A 15,928-nucleotide genomic window follows, 5' to 3' on the forward strand; every position below is an offset into this window, starting at 1 on the left:
ATAAACATAGACCACAGTGACTCGTCCAAAGTCACCCAGCTGGCTTTCATGGCTAAGGTGGGGCTTGAACTTAAAGTCTCACGCTTTCCAGTCTGGCACCATAATCAGACTGGATCTCTTTATGGAATATAAACTACTTAAAGTGGATATGTTGTATCATGAAGTGTTACAATGAGTTAGCATTTTGAAAGTTGTGTTTTAAATTTAACACTATTATTTTTCTTTATAGAAGGGCAGTTAAGACATATAAAAACTGGAGAGCCATTTGTTTTTAACTACCGAGAAGATTTACACAGATGGAACCAAAAACGCTATGAAGCTCTTGGAGAGGTATATATTACTTACAAATAATATAATAATGTATACAGTCTGCCTGTTTTATTTTATATTTGGCTTAATAAAGGGAATAAACGTATTTTTGTAAGGATAGCATTGTACTGAATAGATTTGAGAACAAGGAATAATCTTATCTGGAAATTACCTGTCTTGCTTTAAGGGTGAACTAACTGTTCAGGGAGGTTTATATGTGTATGCCTAATTATAAAAAAAATATGACATTTTCTCTGTATTGTACAAAAACTTACAGTTATTATGCCAGAATTTTTGTTGCAAATTCAGATATGAATATGAGGAGGCAGTTCCATCTATGTTTGTTTATTTGTTATATAGTTTTTTACACATTTAACCCATTTGTGTTGATTTTGAACTCATTGATATTTTATCAATATCAAAAAAATGTCACGTTCTTGTTAAATAATGTTTTAGCTTGTCTTGTGTACAAGTAGTCCTCACTTAACAATGGTAAGTGGGACTGGAATTTCTGTCACTAAGTAATAAGGTCGTAAATATAAAATCACATGGCTGCCACATAGTAACAGAAATTCTGGCACTTAGGTTGCTATTATTAAACGATTCATTGCTGGATGTTAAGCGAGGATGTCACATTGTCACCGTTTTGCAATCTCTTACCAATTTTCCCAACTTTGCTTGTAGGAAGCTGGCCAAGAGGTTTGCAAATGGTGATTACATAATTGCAGGATTCTGTGACTTTGTAATTGGAAGCCCATTACCATGTGCCTGAGTTATGCTCACATGACTGCAGGAATAATGTGATAGGCTCTATTATGGACCTAATTGTAGTCCCCCTCATTCAGAGCCACTGTAAGTTCATCCGGTTGTTGAATGAGTGGCCATTAAGTGAAAACCACTATAATGGATGATGCAAGAGAGACTATCAACTCTGGCATAGCTAGACATTTGTCAGTCTCTTATTCATTGTTTAGAGGAGTGACAGACTGAGCTACTGTAGTATGCATTGGTGTTAAGTCTGATACTGAATTTAATAAAAATTAAAAGGTTATGTTTTCTTTTGTGCTTATGTTGAAAGCATGTGAGAAATAATTAACCTTTGATGTCATCAGTTTAGTATGGCAGAAAGATCATCTGTAAATGTGTCCATGTAGTCAGTCAAGTAGGATGGCTTTTCAAGGAGCTATGCCAGGTCCGCAAGAGGGAATGCCATTGGACCTTTCAGGCATCAGGTTCAGAAAGTAGCCATGGGAGAAATAAGAAGCCTTTTTCAGGCAGCAAGTTCCAGAAGGTGTACAAACTGCCCCTCAAATCAAATCACACAGCCCTATTTTTAATTGGAGTAAAGTTTCAGATAAAGCTGAAAATGTACCTTATTTGAACATTAATATGGAGACTATAAATATCAATGAAAAAAGTTGGCTCTTTTCCTGCTGTTGGTAACAGCTAAAACTTAATAGGATATGTTATCTCATTGTAGCTTCCATAAAACACTGAAAATCGAGATGCTGAGAAATATTAAATTGAATCTTAACTATATTTGGGGAGGGAGAAAATAAAGGATGGATGAACATAATCTATCAATTAAAGCATAAAAGTGATTTAAAAATTTAATAGAAGCATTAATTTTTGAAAATTATGTTTTTTTCCTCCTATTAGGAAAAGTGCCAAAAATGAACAGATGGAGTTATCTTTTTCAGGAGAATGGACAGTATCACTTTTATTCAAAATACTTAATATTTTTCTTTCTAAAAGATTCTTATCTTTGACCAATTTATTGTTTATAGCAAATCTCTCACCTTGGGTACTGAACTTCCCATGGCATTGACTGTGACTTGTTTACATTTTAGCAATATGGTAGGCTGCAAATGAGCTAAAAGGTTTTCAAAATACAGATTTCAAACTACACTATAGATTTTTCAGCATAATTTAGTAGCATGCTAAAAAATTAACAATTTAAATAAGGCACTCTTGCTGTAGCAGCAGCAGCTGAAGCCTCCATAGCTTTAGGAGTGCCTGGGAGCAGAGGCATCTGGCTGCAGATGGTACAGAACTAGTTGTGGAATTGGGGGAATGAAAAATAAGAAGGGGGAGAAAAGTATTTGAATTAGGCTATTCTAAGCTCTTACACAGTTCTTGCATTATTTGACATTATGTCCTGTTTTAAAGCTGAAAACAATATAAAGCTAAAAGTACAGAAAATAAAATCCATATTCCCAGCTGGCAGTTGTAATTGAAACAGCGAATATCTTAAGGGATGCTCCTATCAGAGGAAGTATTGAATATCTTAAGGTCAGTTTCAGAATTAAATGGTTGTTGATCATATTTATTTTACCTGCAAATATTTATTCCCAGTTTTAATGCCAATCAAAGATAAAACATGAAATTTATTAGTTAAGTAAGATTTCTGGGAATTCTTACGTTGGAATAACTGCTATTTTGGTGCAGAGAAAACCTAGAAATGAATAAATAAAGGAGCTGGAACACAACCTAATCCCCCCAAATCCCCAAACACACTGAAATTACTGAGAACCAATTATATTTAATCTGATTTCTTCTAACTTTATAAACTAAGCAGATAGGAGTCCAAACTCATATTAGCAAAATAAAATTAGAAATGGGCACTTCTCATTGTCCTAGAAAATGTATCATTTGCATAAAACAAAGTATAACATTATACTCTGTGTCCGTACTATGATCCTTTTAATATATTCAGGCGTTCTAATATAAGTAAAAATTTTGATGGCAAATTGAAAAGGGGATAGTGAATATTTATCACAAAAACTCACAATAAATGACTTTGGGAAATATACATTAATTAATTAAACAATGCATATATAAACAATTATTAAAATAAAAAACATAAAAATAAACTATTGGAATGATCATAGCATAACTTAAACTAAAATGATAATACATAGTAATAATGCTTGATTTAGGTTTTAGATTTTGTACTTGATATAAAACAATTCAATCTAAGCTTTAAAATTTTGAGAAAATTCATATTAATTTTTGCTTAGTTTGAATATTTCCAAGAAACTATATTGAAAGCTTTCTTGATATCTAAAGAAGTAAGAACTTCTAGATTCTGCCTATTTTAAGCAATTGTGTCAATATTAACAATATTACCAGAACTTTGATGATTATATATTAATGCAGCATTTCAGCATACACAACAGTTATTAAAACATTTTATTTTACAAGGAAAAATGCTAATAATAGTTAAGCATTCATATTTATCAAATAAATGTGTGGGTAATTGATAGAAATAGCACTTAGACTTATATACTGCTTCACAGTGCTTTACAGCCCTCTAAGAGATTTACAGAGTCAGCGTATTGCCCCCAACAATCTGGGTCCTCAATTTACTGACCCCAGAAGGATGGAAGACTGAGTCAACCTTGAGCTGGTGAGAATCAAACTGCTGACAGTCAGTAGAATTATCCTGCAATGCTGGATTCTAACCAGTCTGCCACCACTTCTCTCTTGATACAAATACTAATGTTTACTTCATTAAGGTAATAAGTAAAAGTTTCAATTGAAATCTCCAATAGAAGATTAAAACCCAATCTGCCTTGTGTCAGAGAACTAGAAAACTACTAGAGTCAAAGAGAATTTTCAACTTTCTTACTACTGATTGTAGAAACAATTTCTTGAAGAGAAAGTAGCGGAGTGAGATTGCATGCAGCTCTAGGATAGATGTAGAGAATCATTTTTATCTGTTGATAAGAGATTTGAATTGTATAATCTGGAACAATGATTTTTTTTAAAAAAACTATTGCTTGATTAATCTAAAGTTGGTATATATTTTCCCACATTATATTAGAAATTGAACTTTACTTCTTGCTTAATTTGTTTAAATCTCAGGAGATACAGGACATGAATAATTCTTTAATTTCCTTCACTAGAAACTTAAGTTTACAATAAATACCTTTGTTGTTTCTTATATCAATATAGTGATGAAACAGAAATTGAATATGTAAGAATTTCTTGATTTCTCACTTTAATAAATTATTATTTTACAACAATTATATATTTAGTCCATTGAAGTTACCAACATCGCAGGAGCATAGTCTGAAATATTACATGTCTTAACATTAAATACTAAATAATGAAATATCAGTAAGTTTAAATGAAAAGTTTTATGCATGGAAAAGGAGACATGTATACTGGGAGCAATTAGAATGCCAAATACCAGACTAAATTTGCATATATAATCTTGCAGAATATATCATCTTGAGATATTTATTTAGTCAATTTATATGGCTGCCTAATTCATAGACCAGTGATGGGAACCTTTTAGAGACCTAGTGCTGAAAAGCTGCCCTGTTCCCCCACACACTCTGTCCCCTGCCCTGCCTCTGCTACGCCCCCACCCCACCCGCCCGCAGGACCATCCACCGCCTCTACAGCCTGCTCTAGCAGATCGCCCAGGCGGCCCAGCAGCGTCGTGGCGGCCATGCCCTCGCCCGCACCCCACAGTATCATCTACACGCGATGGGGTGTGAGGGTGGAGTCTTGTCCCTGCTGCAATGCTTGGCTGCGCTGCTCTGTGCAGGCCGTGCCCAGGGCGACTCTCCTCCAGAGGGGCTGCTGGTGAGGAGGGGGCCATGGGGGAGGAAGGGTTGGGGCAAGGGCGCACATGCCCACATGGAGGGTTCCGAGTGCCACCACTGTCATAGACTGTGACCCTTCCAATAATTTATATTCCAACTGTTACAGATGTGTTTATTCAGTGTTTTGACTCTGCGCCTACAATAGTTTAACAAATAGTTAAGTTTTAGTTTTTTAACTAAAAAACTTATTTTTATTTTGCTTCAAAATTATGCATCAAAAATAGTGTGGCCATATATAGTATGCTGAGTCTGGCAGAGGTCCTATCATTGTTAATATTTTTTTTCTAGTGAAAAATATTATTTAATACAAATACTTGAATACTTGGAAAATAGAAATGAATAGATCGCTTATTTTTTCTGTTCGGGTTGCTTACCCAAAATTTACAGATCCATTTACCATAGCTAAGCACAGATCACATTTTGGACAGAAAATTGACAATGACTTTGGGGATTGGAGCAGAGGCTGAATGGACTCATTGTTTTTTTGTTTGTTTGGTTGGTTTGTTTTTAATTTTTATTTTTCCTTTTTCTCTTTACAAACAAACAAAATACACGGTACATTTTTTCTTTTTTCTTAACAATACTATGTCCTACATCTCTTACATTTATTTACATTACTTCTCATACTTTTTTATTCCTCGATTCTAACCAGTTATAGTACATGTTCCATATCTCATAGAATTCTGTAGCTTCTTTGTCTTTTAGTTCTAAACTAAGTTTGTTCATCTCAGCACAATCTAATATCTTATATATAATCATTGCATTTGTTGGTATGTTCTCTCTTTTCCAACATTGTGCATATGCAATGCGTGCTGCAGTTATAATATGTATAATGATATATTGGAGTCGCTTCTCAATTTTTGGGTTGATTATGCCTAATAAAAATATTTCGGGTTTGAGTTCAATTTGTTGTTTTGTTATTTTCTGTAACCATCTCCTAATCTGTTCCCAACAGGTCTTTGCTTTGGGGCATTGCCACCACATATGATAAAATGTTCCTTCTTTGTTTTTACATTTCCAACATTCCGGATTCATATTTTTGTATATTTTAGCCAATCTCGCCGGTGCTAAATGCCATCTGTAGAACATTTTATATTGGTTTTCTTTGTATGCAGTTGACAACCTTAATTTGCAATTTCTGTTCCATATTCTTTCCCATTCATCTAATCCTATATTTCTGCCTATGTTTCGGGCCCATTGCTATCATTGGGCCCTTTACTATTTCTTCTTCCAATTCAATTTCTAATAGGAGTTTATAGGTTTTTGTTTAAAAAATTTCTCCCTTATTTGTCAATATTTTATCCAATTGTTGTGATGTCCGATTTATCCCATACTCTTCTATATCTTTATTATATTTTGATTTTATCTGTGTATATGGCCACCAATCAATAATTATTCCCTGTTCTTTTAATTCATCTCTTGATCTTAGCTTCCCTTGGTTGTCTAATAGTTTTTTATACCATCATCTTTGTTTTGTCTAATGTGTTTGGGTGAATCATCGCCTCCATTGGTAAGATCCAAATTGGAATTTTTGTGTAGTATTTTTTTTAATTTTTTCCCATATCCAAATTAATGCATCCTTTATCTGATGTCGGAAGAAATATGTGTGAGTTTTCCTATCTTTCCCCCATAGAAAAGCATGCTATCCAGCCTGTAGATCATGACCTTCAATTGTTAAGATCCTTTTATTTTCTAAATTTATCCAATCACTGATCCAAAGCAATCCTGCTGCTTGGTAGTAAATTTCCCATTTTGGGAGTCCAAGGCCACCTCTACTTCTACTATCCTGTAACTCTTTAACATTTATTCGTGCTTTTTTACCTAACCATATAAATGTATTAATCATTTTATTTAATTCATCCAAAAAAATTTCCCCAATTTTATTGGAACTGTTTGAAAGAGGTATAATAAGTTTTGTAAAACATTCATTTTAATCGCTGAAATCCTTCCTAACAATGATAATTGTAGTTTCCCCCAAATCTCTAAATTTTTTTGTATTGTAGTATCAATTTTTTTATAATTATCTTGTTTTATTGAGGAACATCTTATGGTGAGCCAAATTCCTAAATATTTAATCTTTTTTACAATTTGCAACCCCAAATTTTCTTCTAATCCCTTTTTTTGTTTTTCAGTTAAATTTTTAACTAATATTTTAGTCTTTTCTTTATTTATTTTTAGTCCTGCCACCATTCCATATTTTTCTATTTCATTCATTAAAATATTGCCTCTTTCTAATGGTTCCTCTATAAAGAACACCATGTCATTTGCAAATGCCTGTATCTTGTATTCTTCTGTTTTAATCTTTAATCCTTTTATCTCTTTGTTATTTCTGATTTGAGTTAGTAACACTTCTAACATTAGAATAAAAAGTAGAGATGACATTGGACATCCCTGTCTTACTTCTTTGTTGATTTCTATCTTCTCTGTATTTTCCCCATTTATTATTACTCTAGCCTTTTGTGTTCTATATATTGACTTTATCATTTGTTCAAACTTCTCCCCAGATTTCATGTTTTCTATTTGTTGGAACATAAATTGCCAATTAAGGTTGTCAAATGCCTTTTGAGCATCTAAAAATACTAATGCAGCCTGTTTTTCGGGGTGTGCTTTGTAATATTCCAGGACATTTAGCACAGTTCTCGTATTGTTCCTAATTTGTCTGGTAGGTAGAAAGCCGTTTTGATCCGAATATATTGTTTGATTTAATATTTTTAATCATTCCGCCATTATTGTAGTAAAAATTTTATAGTCCGAATTCAACAGCGAGATTGGTCTATAATTTTTTATTTGTTTAGGATCCGTATCTTCTTTTGGAATAAGAGTTATGTTGGCTTCTGTCCAGGAGTCTGGTAATTTGGCTCTCTCCAATACATCATTATATACATCTAGTAATATCATTTCCAGGTCTTCATATAAAGTCTTATACACTTCCCCAGGTAGACCATCTGGCCCCGGAGCTTTATTATTTTTTTGCTTTTGTACTGCCATTCTTAGTTCCATTGCTGTTATTTTTTTATTCAATAATTCTCTTTGTCCTTCTTTTAATTCCGGGAGACCATTGGCCTTTAAATATTGTTTTGTATTCTCTTCCTCTGTTTCCTCTTGTTTATATAGAAACTCAAAATAATTCTGAATTATTTTTTTCTTTTCATCTATTTTATATTGCACCTCTCCATTTTTGTCCTGTAGTTCCTGAATAAATCTTTTTTCCTTTTCTTTTTTTAATTTATAGGCAAGCCACCTCCCAGGTTTGTTTGCATGTTCGAAAAGATTTTGTTTGGTTGTTTTCCGTTCTCTTGCCAATTCCTCTTGTTCTACTATATTTAATTTATGTTTGGCCAGAGTCATTTCCTCTTTAATCCTTTCATCTTGTTGCTCCCACTGTAATTTAGATTCTAATTTTTTAATCTCTTCCAAAAATATATTTTGTGTCTGCCTTTTCACCTTATTTTTCCTAGCTGTATATGCTATTGCTATATCTCTGAGATATGCTTTGGCGGTGTCCCATATAATTTGTAGTGATGTTTGTTGTTTAGTGTTCTCTTTAAAAAATAATCCCATTGTTAATATTTTAATTATTAAACCACTTTAATAATTATTAACCACTTCAGCTGTTAAAAAGGATGAAAACATGCATCAGCTCTGTCTTTGGGACGGAATAATTGCTTGGAACCATGTTTAGCTAAAATGTCTTTTGTATTTGAAAGTGAAAGGGGTTCAAAAAGTTTTTTTAATGGTTATATTTTAAAACAAAAACACAAAATGTTTTTCCATTGTTATTTTATGTAAAAGTTGTTTAAATGGTTAAGTTTAGTATCTTACAACCTAAAGGCTTTTGGTTTGCGTCTGTTAAAATTCTCAGAAGAGAATGTTGTGGATATTCTTATTTACCTGTATTGTTAATCTGTCTTTTTTTTCCCCGTATTCTGCGTTATGATTTTCTTTTTGTGCTTTTGAGTCAGCCACAATTCCTGATGATTAAATGGACGACCCCCGCAGTTTTCTCAGCAACACTTTCAGAAGGGGTTTGCCCTTGTCTTCTTCCCTGGGCTAAGACATAGACTGGCCCAAAGTCATTAAGCTGCTTCTGTGCCTAAGGCATGATTACTATATCTTGCAAATAAAGTGTAACAAGGCCTCCCTGGGTTAAAGATATTTCAAGTAGTATTCAGCCCATTATAAAGTTCAGTTCTCCATGAGATTTCCATTGTCCGTTGAAAGAGTGTGACATCAGGAATGTCTTTGCAAGAGAAATACTTAAAGTACTTTTTCTATTTCTTTATGGCAGGGGTGTAAAACTGCCGGCCTATGGGCCAGATGCATCATGCCAAAACCGCGCCCACCCCATTGCAGGCAATGGGGGAAAAAGTCACGATACATAGCGACATGTCACATGATGTTGCGAGTTTGACACCCCTGCTTTATGGGATTCTTTTTTTAATCTAGGCTTTCCTTCATTTGTCCCTTCCGCTACTCATTGTTGATATGGGCCAAGAATTGGATGTGCAACAATAAAAAGAAATTGTTCTAATAAATTGTTCTGTACTTATTGCAAATTGTTTGAAATAATTTTAACTAATTAATCCAAGAGTTATATTTATGCCATTGACTATGCATTAAATAGATATGTTTTTTATTCTGAACTTTTAACAAAAATATTCACATAGCAGCAGGAAGCAAAATCCTAGATCATGTATTACATTTCTGGACACATTTATTGACGCTATAAGGCAGGATTTTTTGCTTCTTAACTAGAGTATTAAAAAAAACTATTTATTTTGCAGAATGCATTGTATTTTTCTAAACAGTAACTTGATAAACAACTTACAATTTTTTTACAAAATTTTGTAAAAACAAGACCTATTTGTAAATATTACACAATTTTTTTTCTCTTGTAGATCATCACTAAATATGTATATGAATTATTGGAAGAAGAATGCCATTTGAAAAAAGTATATCTTCCAGTAAGTTAAATGTATACAAATTTTTCTTAAAATACATTAAGTTGTAAAAATGAATGTAAGGAAATAATTTTTTATTATAACTTTTCTTTGTGAGGGCTTGTAAAACCCCATTTCTGAACAATGATAGTTCAGAAATTCTATTATTGCTCATGTTAAAGAACTCATTTGATTTTAATTTTTCCTCAATTTTATGAATCTCCCTAGGAAATACAAGTCCTTTATTTTGTTAACAACAAAGGGTAGTGGTGGGGGTATAATACTACCTGTGCTTGCGTCCAATTGCTGCTTCGTTTTAGCTTAATTTGGAAGAGGGTGTAACATAGTAGAAGTTAAACAGGCTGTGAATTTATACATATGCATGTAATACAAGCCATATTTTATTTTGAAGCATTACTTCAAGGTTAAATGTTTTATTCCAGATGTATTCCAGGGTGTAATGTGCATCTATTGTACAGATAAGTCTCCAAATTAAATCTCAAATGTTGTGTCTGCACTCTGTCATGATGGCAAGACCCATTTTCTTCTATTTGCTTTGATTCACAATTCAGCAGTGCTCCAAATGTGTTATAGGTGCTTTAAATTTAAAAATTCTAAGGATAGAACATAGTCTATCCTGTAATATGCTGTAAAAATCCATAATGGATATTCTTCATTAACTGTTGTGAATAGAAAATCTGCTGATGCTACAGTTCATCCAAACTTGTATCTGTGATCAACATGATTGTCTGGCTTTTGATATCACTTGATTATCTCAAGTGATAATTTTCTAAGGTGAAGCTTCATGATGGATACTCATGCTGTTGCAATTTTATGGCAGAAAAGGAAATGATGTTTTTGACAATACAACAATAGGTTTGATGACTGAGCACATGTCTGATATTTGTATAGTTATTTTTTGATGTAGGTGGGTACATTCATATAAAGGGGACATGTAGAGTATTTTTTCCACTGAACTCAAGAAAGGTGTTTTTTTTAATTGTATGTTTATGTAGTATTTATTCATGTCCATTATCTATAACTAAATCATTTCACATATCCTGTTATCATACCAGAATTATACAGCTTATAGCAAACTGGAGACATTGGCCTAAGGATTCAAATATAGTAATGTATTTTATGAACAATTAATTAGCACCAATCCATATGGATGTTTTTATAGAATGTTTCATTTTTTCCATGTAGAGTGATTTAAAACGTTCCATGGATATTGATCATCTATATACTACTAAAACTCTTACGTCTGTAAACTTTAATTGGGCGAAATGGTGCAGCATAGAGCATATGTAGAATGCTGTGATGATTTTTTTTTTGCTTTTATTTATTTGTAATCCCACCTTTATTATTTTTACAAATAACTCAAGATGGTGAATATTTCCAATATACCTTCCTCCTCCTATTTTCCCCACAAGAACAACAACAACTCTGTCAGGTGAATTAGGCTGTGAGAGAGTGACTGGACCCACTCACCCAGCTGGTTTTCATGGCTAAAATGTGACTAGAACTCATAGTCTCCTGGTTTCTTGCCTGGTATCTTAACCATTAGAACAAACCAGTTCTTATTTACTTTCAATTACTCTCCAAGGAATGAAATTTGGGGAAGTGGTGGCTCCTTATTGGTGCAATTTATTAGTTGTTCTAGTATCCCTGTAGAATTTATGGTGTAATAATACATAAAAAATGAATTTAATTTCCAGGTGCTTGGTTAATGGGGTGTTAGAGTGTCTGTCTTTAGCAATATGGACGATAAGATATTATGTCTGGCTTTGAAAAATGCTGTCCTCAGCCTGGGGAAAATTAGGTTCTGTACATATTTAGTTGGTTCCCAACTGTCATTGTTTATCCAATTTTTGCCATGTTTGGATAATCTATTAACTTTAGCCTGGAACTCCACATCTTTTATTCTTTGGGTGAGCAGTATCTTGGCTTGCTCATACCACAAAGACATTAGGAATCTTGTGAAAGCCCATATGATGCCAATATCTGCTCTACAGCTTGTTTCCTGGGAGGACAACATTTATCTTTTAATGCAGAAGCTATCACTTACATATAATGCTTCAGCTACTATTCAGAGTGCTAGCTTTATTCTTTTCAAATACTAAGTAATATGTAAAGGAATTTTTTTGGGGGGGATGTGAACTTCATTGGAACAAACATTTTAATGGATGTTAGATTAGACTGTTTCCCTCCTTCAACAACTTCTGATATTTGTGAACTTATTTTCTAATGAAGGATGTAGAGCTGCTTTTAAAAAGAGATTAAAGAGACTATGCAAGAGACTAAAGGGAGGACATATTAAATTACTACATTGGTTGATAATCAGATTAGTACATCTCATATCATGATCATTTAAAAGAAAAGTGAGGAGATTTATATCATGAAAATAAAAATTGCTGGAGACATTCTCACCAAACAAATTTGGTTTGTCAATAAAGTGTGACTGTGTGATACTATGACCTTTTATAGCTATAATTTAGTGAAAGTTTCATTTTATGTTTCAAGACAACTTAAAGATAATTTGGCTTGAAGGAATGTTTTCAAATGTAATTAAGATTGAAGTTGTAAAGGCTAATTCTAAGCCTTGGTACATATTGATTAATTTGTTTGTAGATAGATTAAATAAATATTTTCTAATGCATGGATCTTTATAATAAATACTTTTCTCGTAGTTTTACATTTGGTCCACTAATTGGAATTTTTGTTATTAATTGAATGTAAAGCTATAAACATCAGTCTTAATTATCTGCAGAGGATAAGAGAAAGAGAAAGAAAGATCAGTTCACAAACCCCCAAGATGTAGTGAAGTGGAAAAAAATGTATAAGTGAAAGACAAAATTGCTTTGAAAATACAGCTTTTTAAAACCAGCCAACTGCCAGCTACCTAATTATTGTACTGTAGCTGTGGAAAGAGACATCACAAAAAATATTCTTCCTCCATCACCTTCCCAAGAGAGAGTAACATTGTTCATTATGCATTCTAATTTAAAGTAATATATTGATTCACAATTGAAAAACATGATCTAAAAGTAGCTTGTTTCCCAGCTAATATTCTTTCTTGGTTCATCAAGTCAGCTAATTTGTAGTAGAAATATTTCACAAATATTTATTAATTAGTCACAAAAGGCTTATTGGATGATAAGGAGCTGGGTTGGTTTTACTGTCTTTTTATGGATTGGAACTACTACTCCATTCCTTGGGAATCTGCAGCGAATTATCACTGTAAGTAAATACAGGTACAGAGGCCCATTAGGGATCTTTAGAGAAATGATATTACCTACTCACCCACCCCCAACTCACAGCTTTATATTACTATTTCTAACAAATGGTTTAGCACACCATTTGTTGTAGTAGTGACCTCTGCTACTACATTCTATCAAACATGATCTGTAGCCATTTTCTCAATCTAATTTACCTAAAATATTCCATTCTGAGCTCTTTGAAAAAAGGATAATGTAGAAAGAGCCAAATTTAAAAAATGCTTACTGATAATGATGGATGGATGGTCTGCTGTTTCCTATTGAAGATAGTGTGCTCCCTTTCCCCCCCCCCTCCTTTAGGGCAAGGCAGTATTGGTTAGAAGTTTATTTTTTATATATCAGTCATAAATACTATCTGAATTGCTGATTGCAGGCAGTGTTTACTTCTAGTAACTTTTTATTATGTGACCTGTGTAATTGTTTATACTCACTAAATGTTGCTCTAATTTTAGGTAGATGCAGAAGAGACTGAACCTAGGAGTTTCATCTTTATGAGTGAGGATGCACTGATAAATCCTGATAAACTGATGATTTTAATTCAAGGCAGTGGTGTTGTCCGAGCAGGACAGTGGGCAAGAAGGCTTATTATCAATGAAGATCTGGACAGCGGCACTCAGATTCCTTATATTAAAAGAGCTATAGAGGTAAGATAATTATGGACTTTCCTAAAACAGAGGTTTCCAAACTTCGTGTCATGCTTTGGTTTCTGAATGGTATACTGCATTGGAGGCCAGAATTCCCAAAATGCTAGATAGGGTTAGGACAGAAATTAAATATGGTTGTTTTGATTTTAAATTGAATTTCAGTTTAATATAATTAATATAGTTATTATACTGGTACATATTTAACAAGCAATCACTTATATTACAGATTTAAATTTAATAACAACTTTTAGAGTTTTCTGAGAACTGTGTATAAAGCTTTTTAAGTGACCATACAAGGCTCTAAGCCAGGGTTCCAGGGAATCTCTTTTTAATGGGCTAATTTGGGGGATTAGTGTACACAATTCTGGGTATATATGTTATCTTAATGCATATCAAATGTGTACTTATTGTTTTATTTTCAAGTCATGCATGCAATTTCTGTTGTGTTTCAGAATTTTTAAATGTATTGAAATTCATTGTTACATGTATGGTTTAAAACAGAGAAATTAATGTAATGATTTGTTAAATTGGACCTTTTCTTTAAAAAAAGAATTCATTTTACTAGTTTAAAAGGTTTACTTTAGTTCTGTCTCAAATAAAAATTTTGTCTACTTATTATAAAAAGTTGATCTTATAAGGCACTTAAGCTCCTATGGTTTTATAAAGAAATGCATTTAAATACAATATATTTCTGTAAAGAATACTAGTGAACCAAGTGCTCTGTCAGATGCTTTGCATTGCAATGTTTTATAGTAATGTGTTACTATTGATTTATGTAGGTGAAATTCTGTGATTGATTTTATAATACCCCACTATAAGGATTTTCTGATTAGTGACAATTAAGTTTCTGATAAATTGATAAAACTTAATTTTCTTGAATTTTCTAAAAATCTGTCCTTTGCCACACTTCTGTTAACAAAATCTGGCAATAAAATTAACAGAAAAATAACAAGACAATGCAATACTTCTCATCAAGTAATAACAATAGCTAATTATTAGTATGTACAAAAAAACAACACATGCTGACCCAATCCAACTCAAATCACTCAGAAAGAGTATAGGAGGAGATAATAATAAGATAATAATAAGAGGCATGAAGATAAGATTAGATTCCCTACATACCAAGATGGAAGATTAGGTTTAGGAAAATAAAATTATATCCACATCACCTATAGTGACTACCTCAGCTGACAAACATTTGCAAATACACAGGTAATAAAAAAATCATTTTTCAATTAATGTATGCATTTACGACAAAATTCATGCACCTGACAACTATGCATGCCAGAGTGAATAATTGTGGTATTGGTGTATGAGAGAGATTTATCTGAATAAGGTTGCAGCAAGCAGTGATCATTGCAGTCTCCCTCTCTCTCTTAGTCACATGATCATTTAGCAACCCTTTTGCTTTATGATCTGGTCACTGCATCAGAACTTGGTCGCTAAATAAGGATGGGTGTATAAAATATGCCTTTATGAGCAATAACTGCTCTATAAGGAAAATTTGACAAAAAGTGAAAATTCTACATTTAAATCTAGGAAGCAAAAATGCAGTGCATCAGTTATTGTACCCATATATTTATTTATTTATTTATGAGACTTATATACCGCTTTAAGTGCAAGCACTCTCTAAGCGGTGTACACCAGTAAGCAATGTATATATATATTTACATTGCCTCCAACAATCTGGGTCCTCATTTTACTTACCTCGGAAGGATGGAAGGCTGAGTCAACCTTGAGCCGGTGAGATTTGAACCGCTGACCTGCTGAACACAGTCAGCTAAAGTGGCCTGCAGTACTGCACTCTAACTGCTGCGCCACCTCGGATGGATTCTGTAGAGCCCCAGGATTATATGAGGACTTGAGTGAATTCCATGGGACTGGAGGCAGGACATTGTGCAAGGGACTAAGGGAATAAAACTCACTTCTCTCTGCAAGAAATGAAGCCATCTTTCTCTCTTAGTGACAAGAGTTTTATCTTGCTCCTTTGTGGGGATCTTAATCACTCAGGTATAACAAGAAGGGCAAGAATTGTTAGCTGACTTTCAGAAGCACCACCCCTATTTATCAGGGATTCATGAAAAAGTCTACTCTCTTACCATGCTTGATATCCTTTATATTCCTTTTATGAAGATAGAATT

At 33.2% G+C, this 15,928-nt stretch overlaps 1 protein-coding gene across 4 annotated transcripts in view; it reads left to right on the plus strand.

Annotated features, from left to right (window-relative positions):
- FAM172A (family with sequence similarity 172 member A) overlaps positions 1 to 15,928 on the plus strand; it is a 239,878-nt gene that overhangs the window by 18,577 nt on the left and 205,373 nt on the right. For all 4 annotated transcript variants that reach the window (XM_039335704.1, XM_039335702.1, XM_039335701.1 and 1 more), the window contains exons 4-6: positions 230 to 330; positions 9,824 to 9,889; positions 13,596 to 13,787. In XM_039335704.1, the coding sequence (XP_039191638.1) occupies positions 230 to 330; positions 9,824 to 9,889; positions 13,596 to 13,787 (359 nt within the window). The remainder of the gene's footprint in view (positions 1 to 229; positions 331 to 9,823; positions 9,890 to 13,595; positions 13,788 to 15,928) is intronic.

The sequence above is a fragment of the Crotalus tigris genome, unplaced genomic scaffold (assembly GCF_016545835.1).
Source record: "Crotalus tigris isolate CLP2741 ecotype Arizona unplaced genomic scaffold, ASM1654583v1 scf7180000017646.2482762, whole genome shotgun sequence".
NCBI lineage: Eukaryota > Metazoa > Chordata > Lepidosauria > Squamata > Viperidae > Crotalus > Crotalus tigris.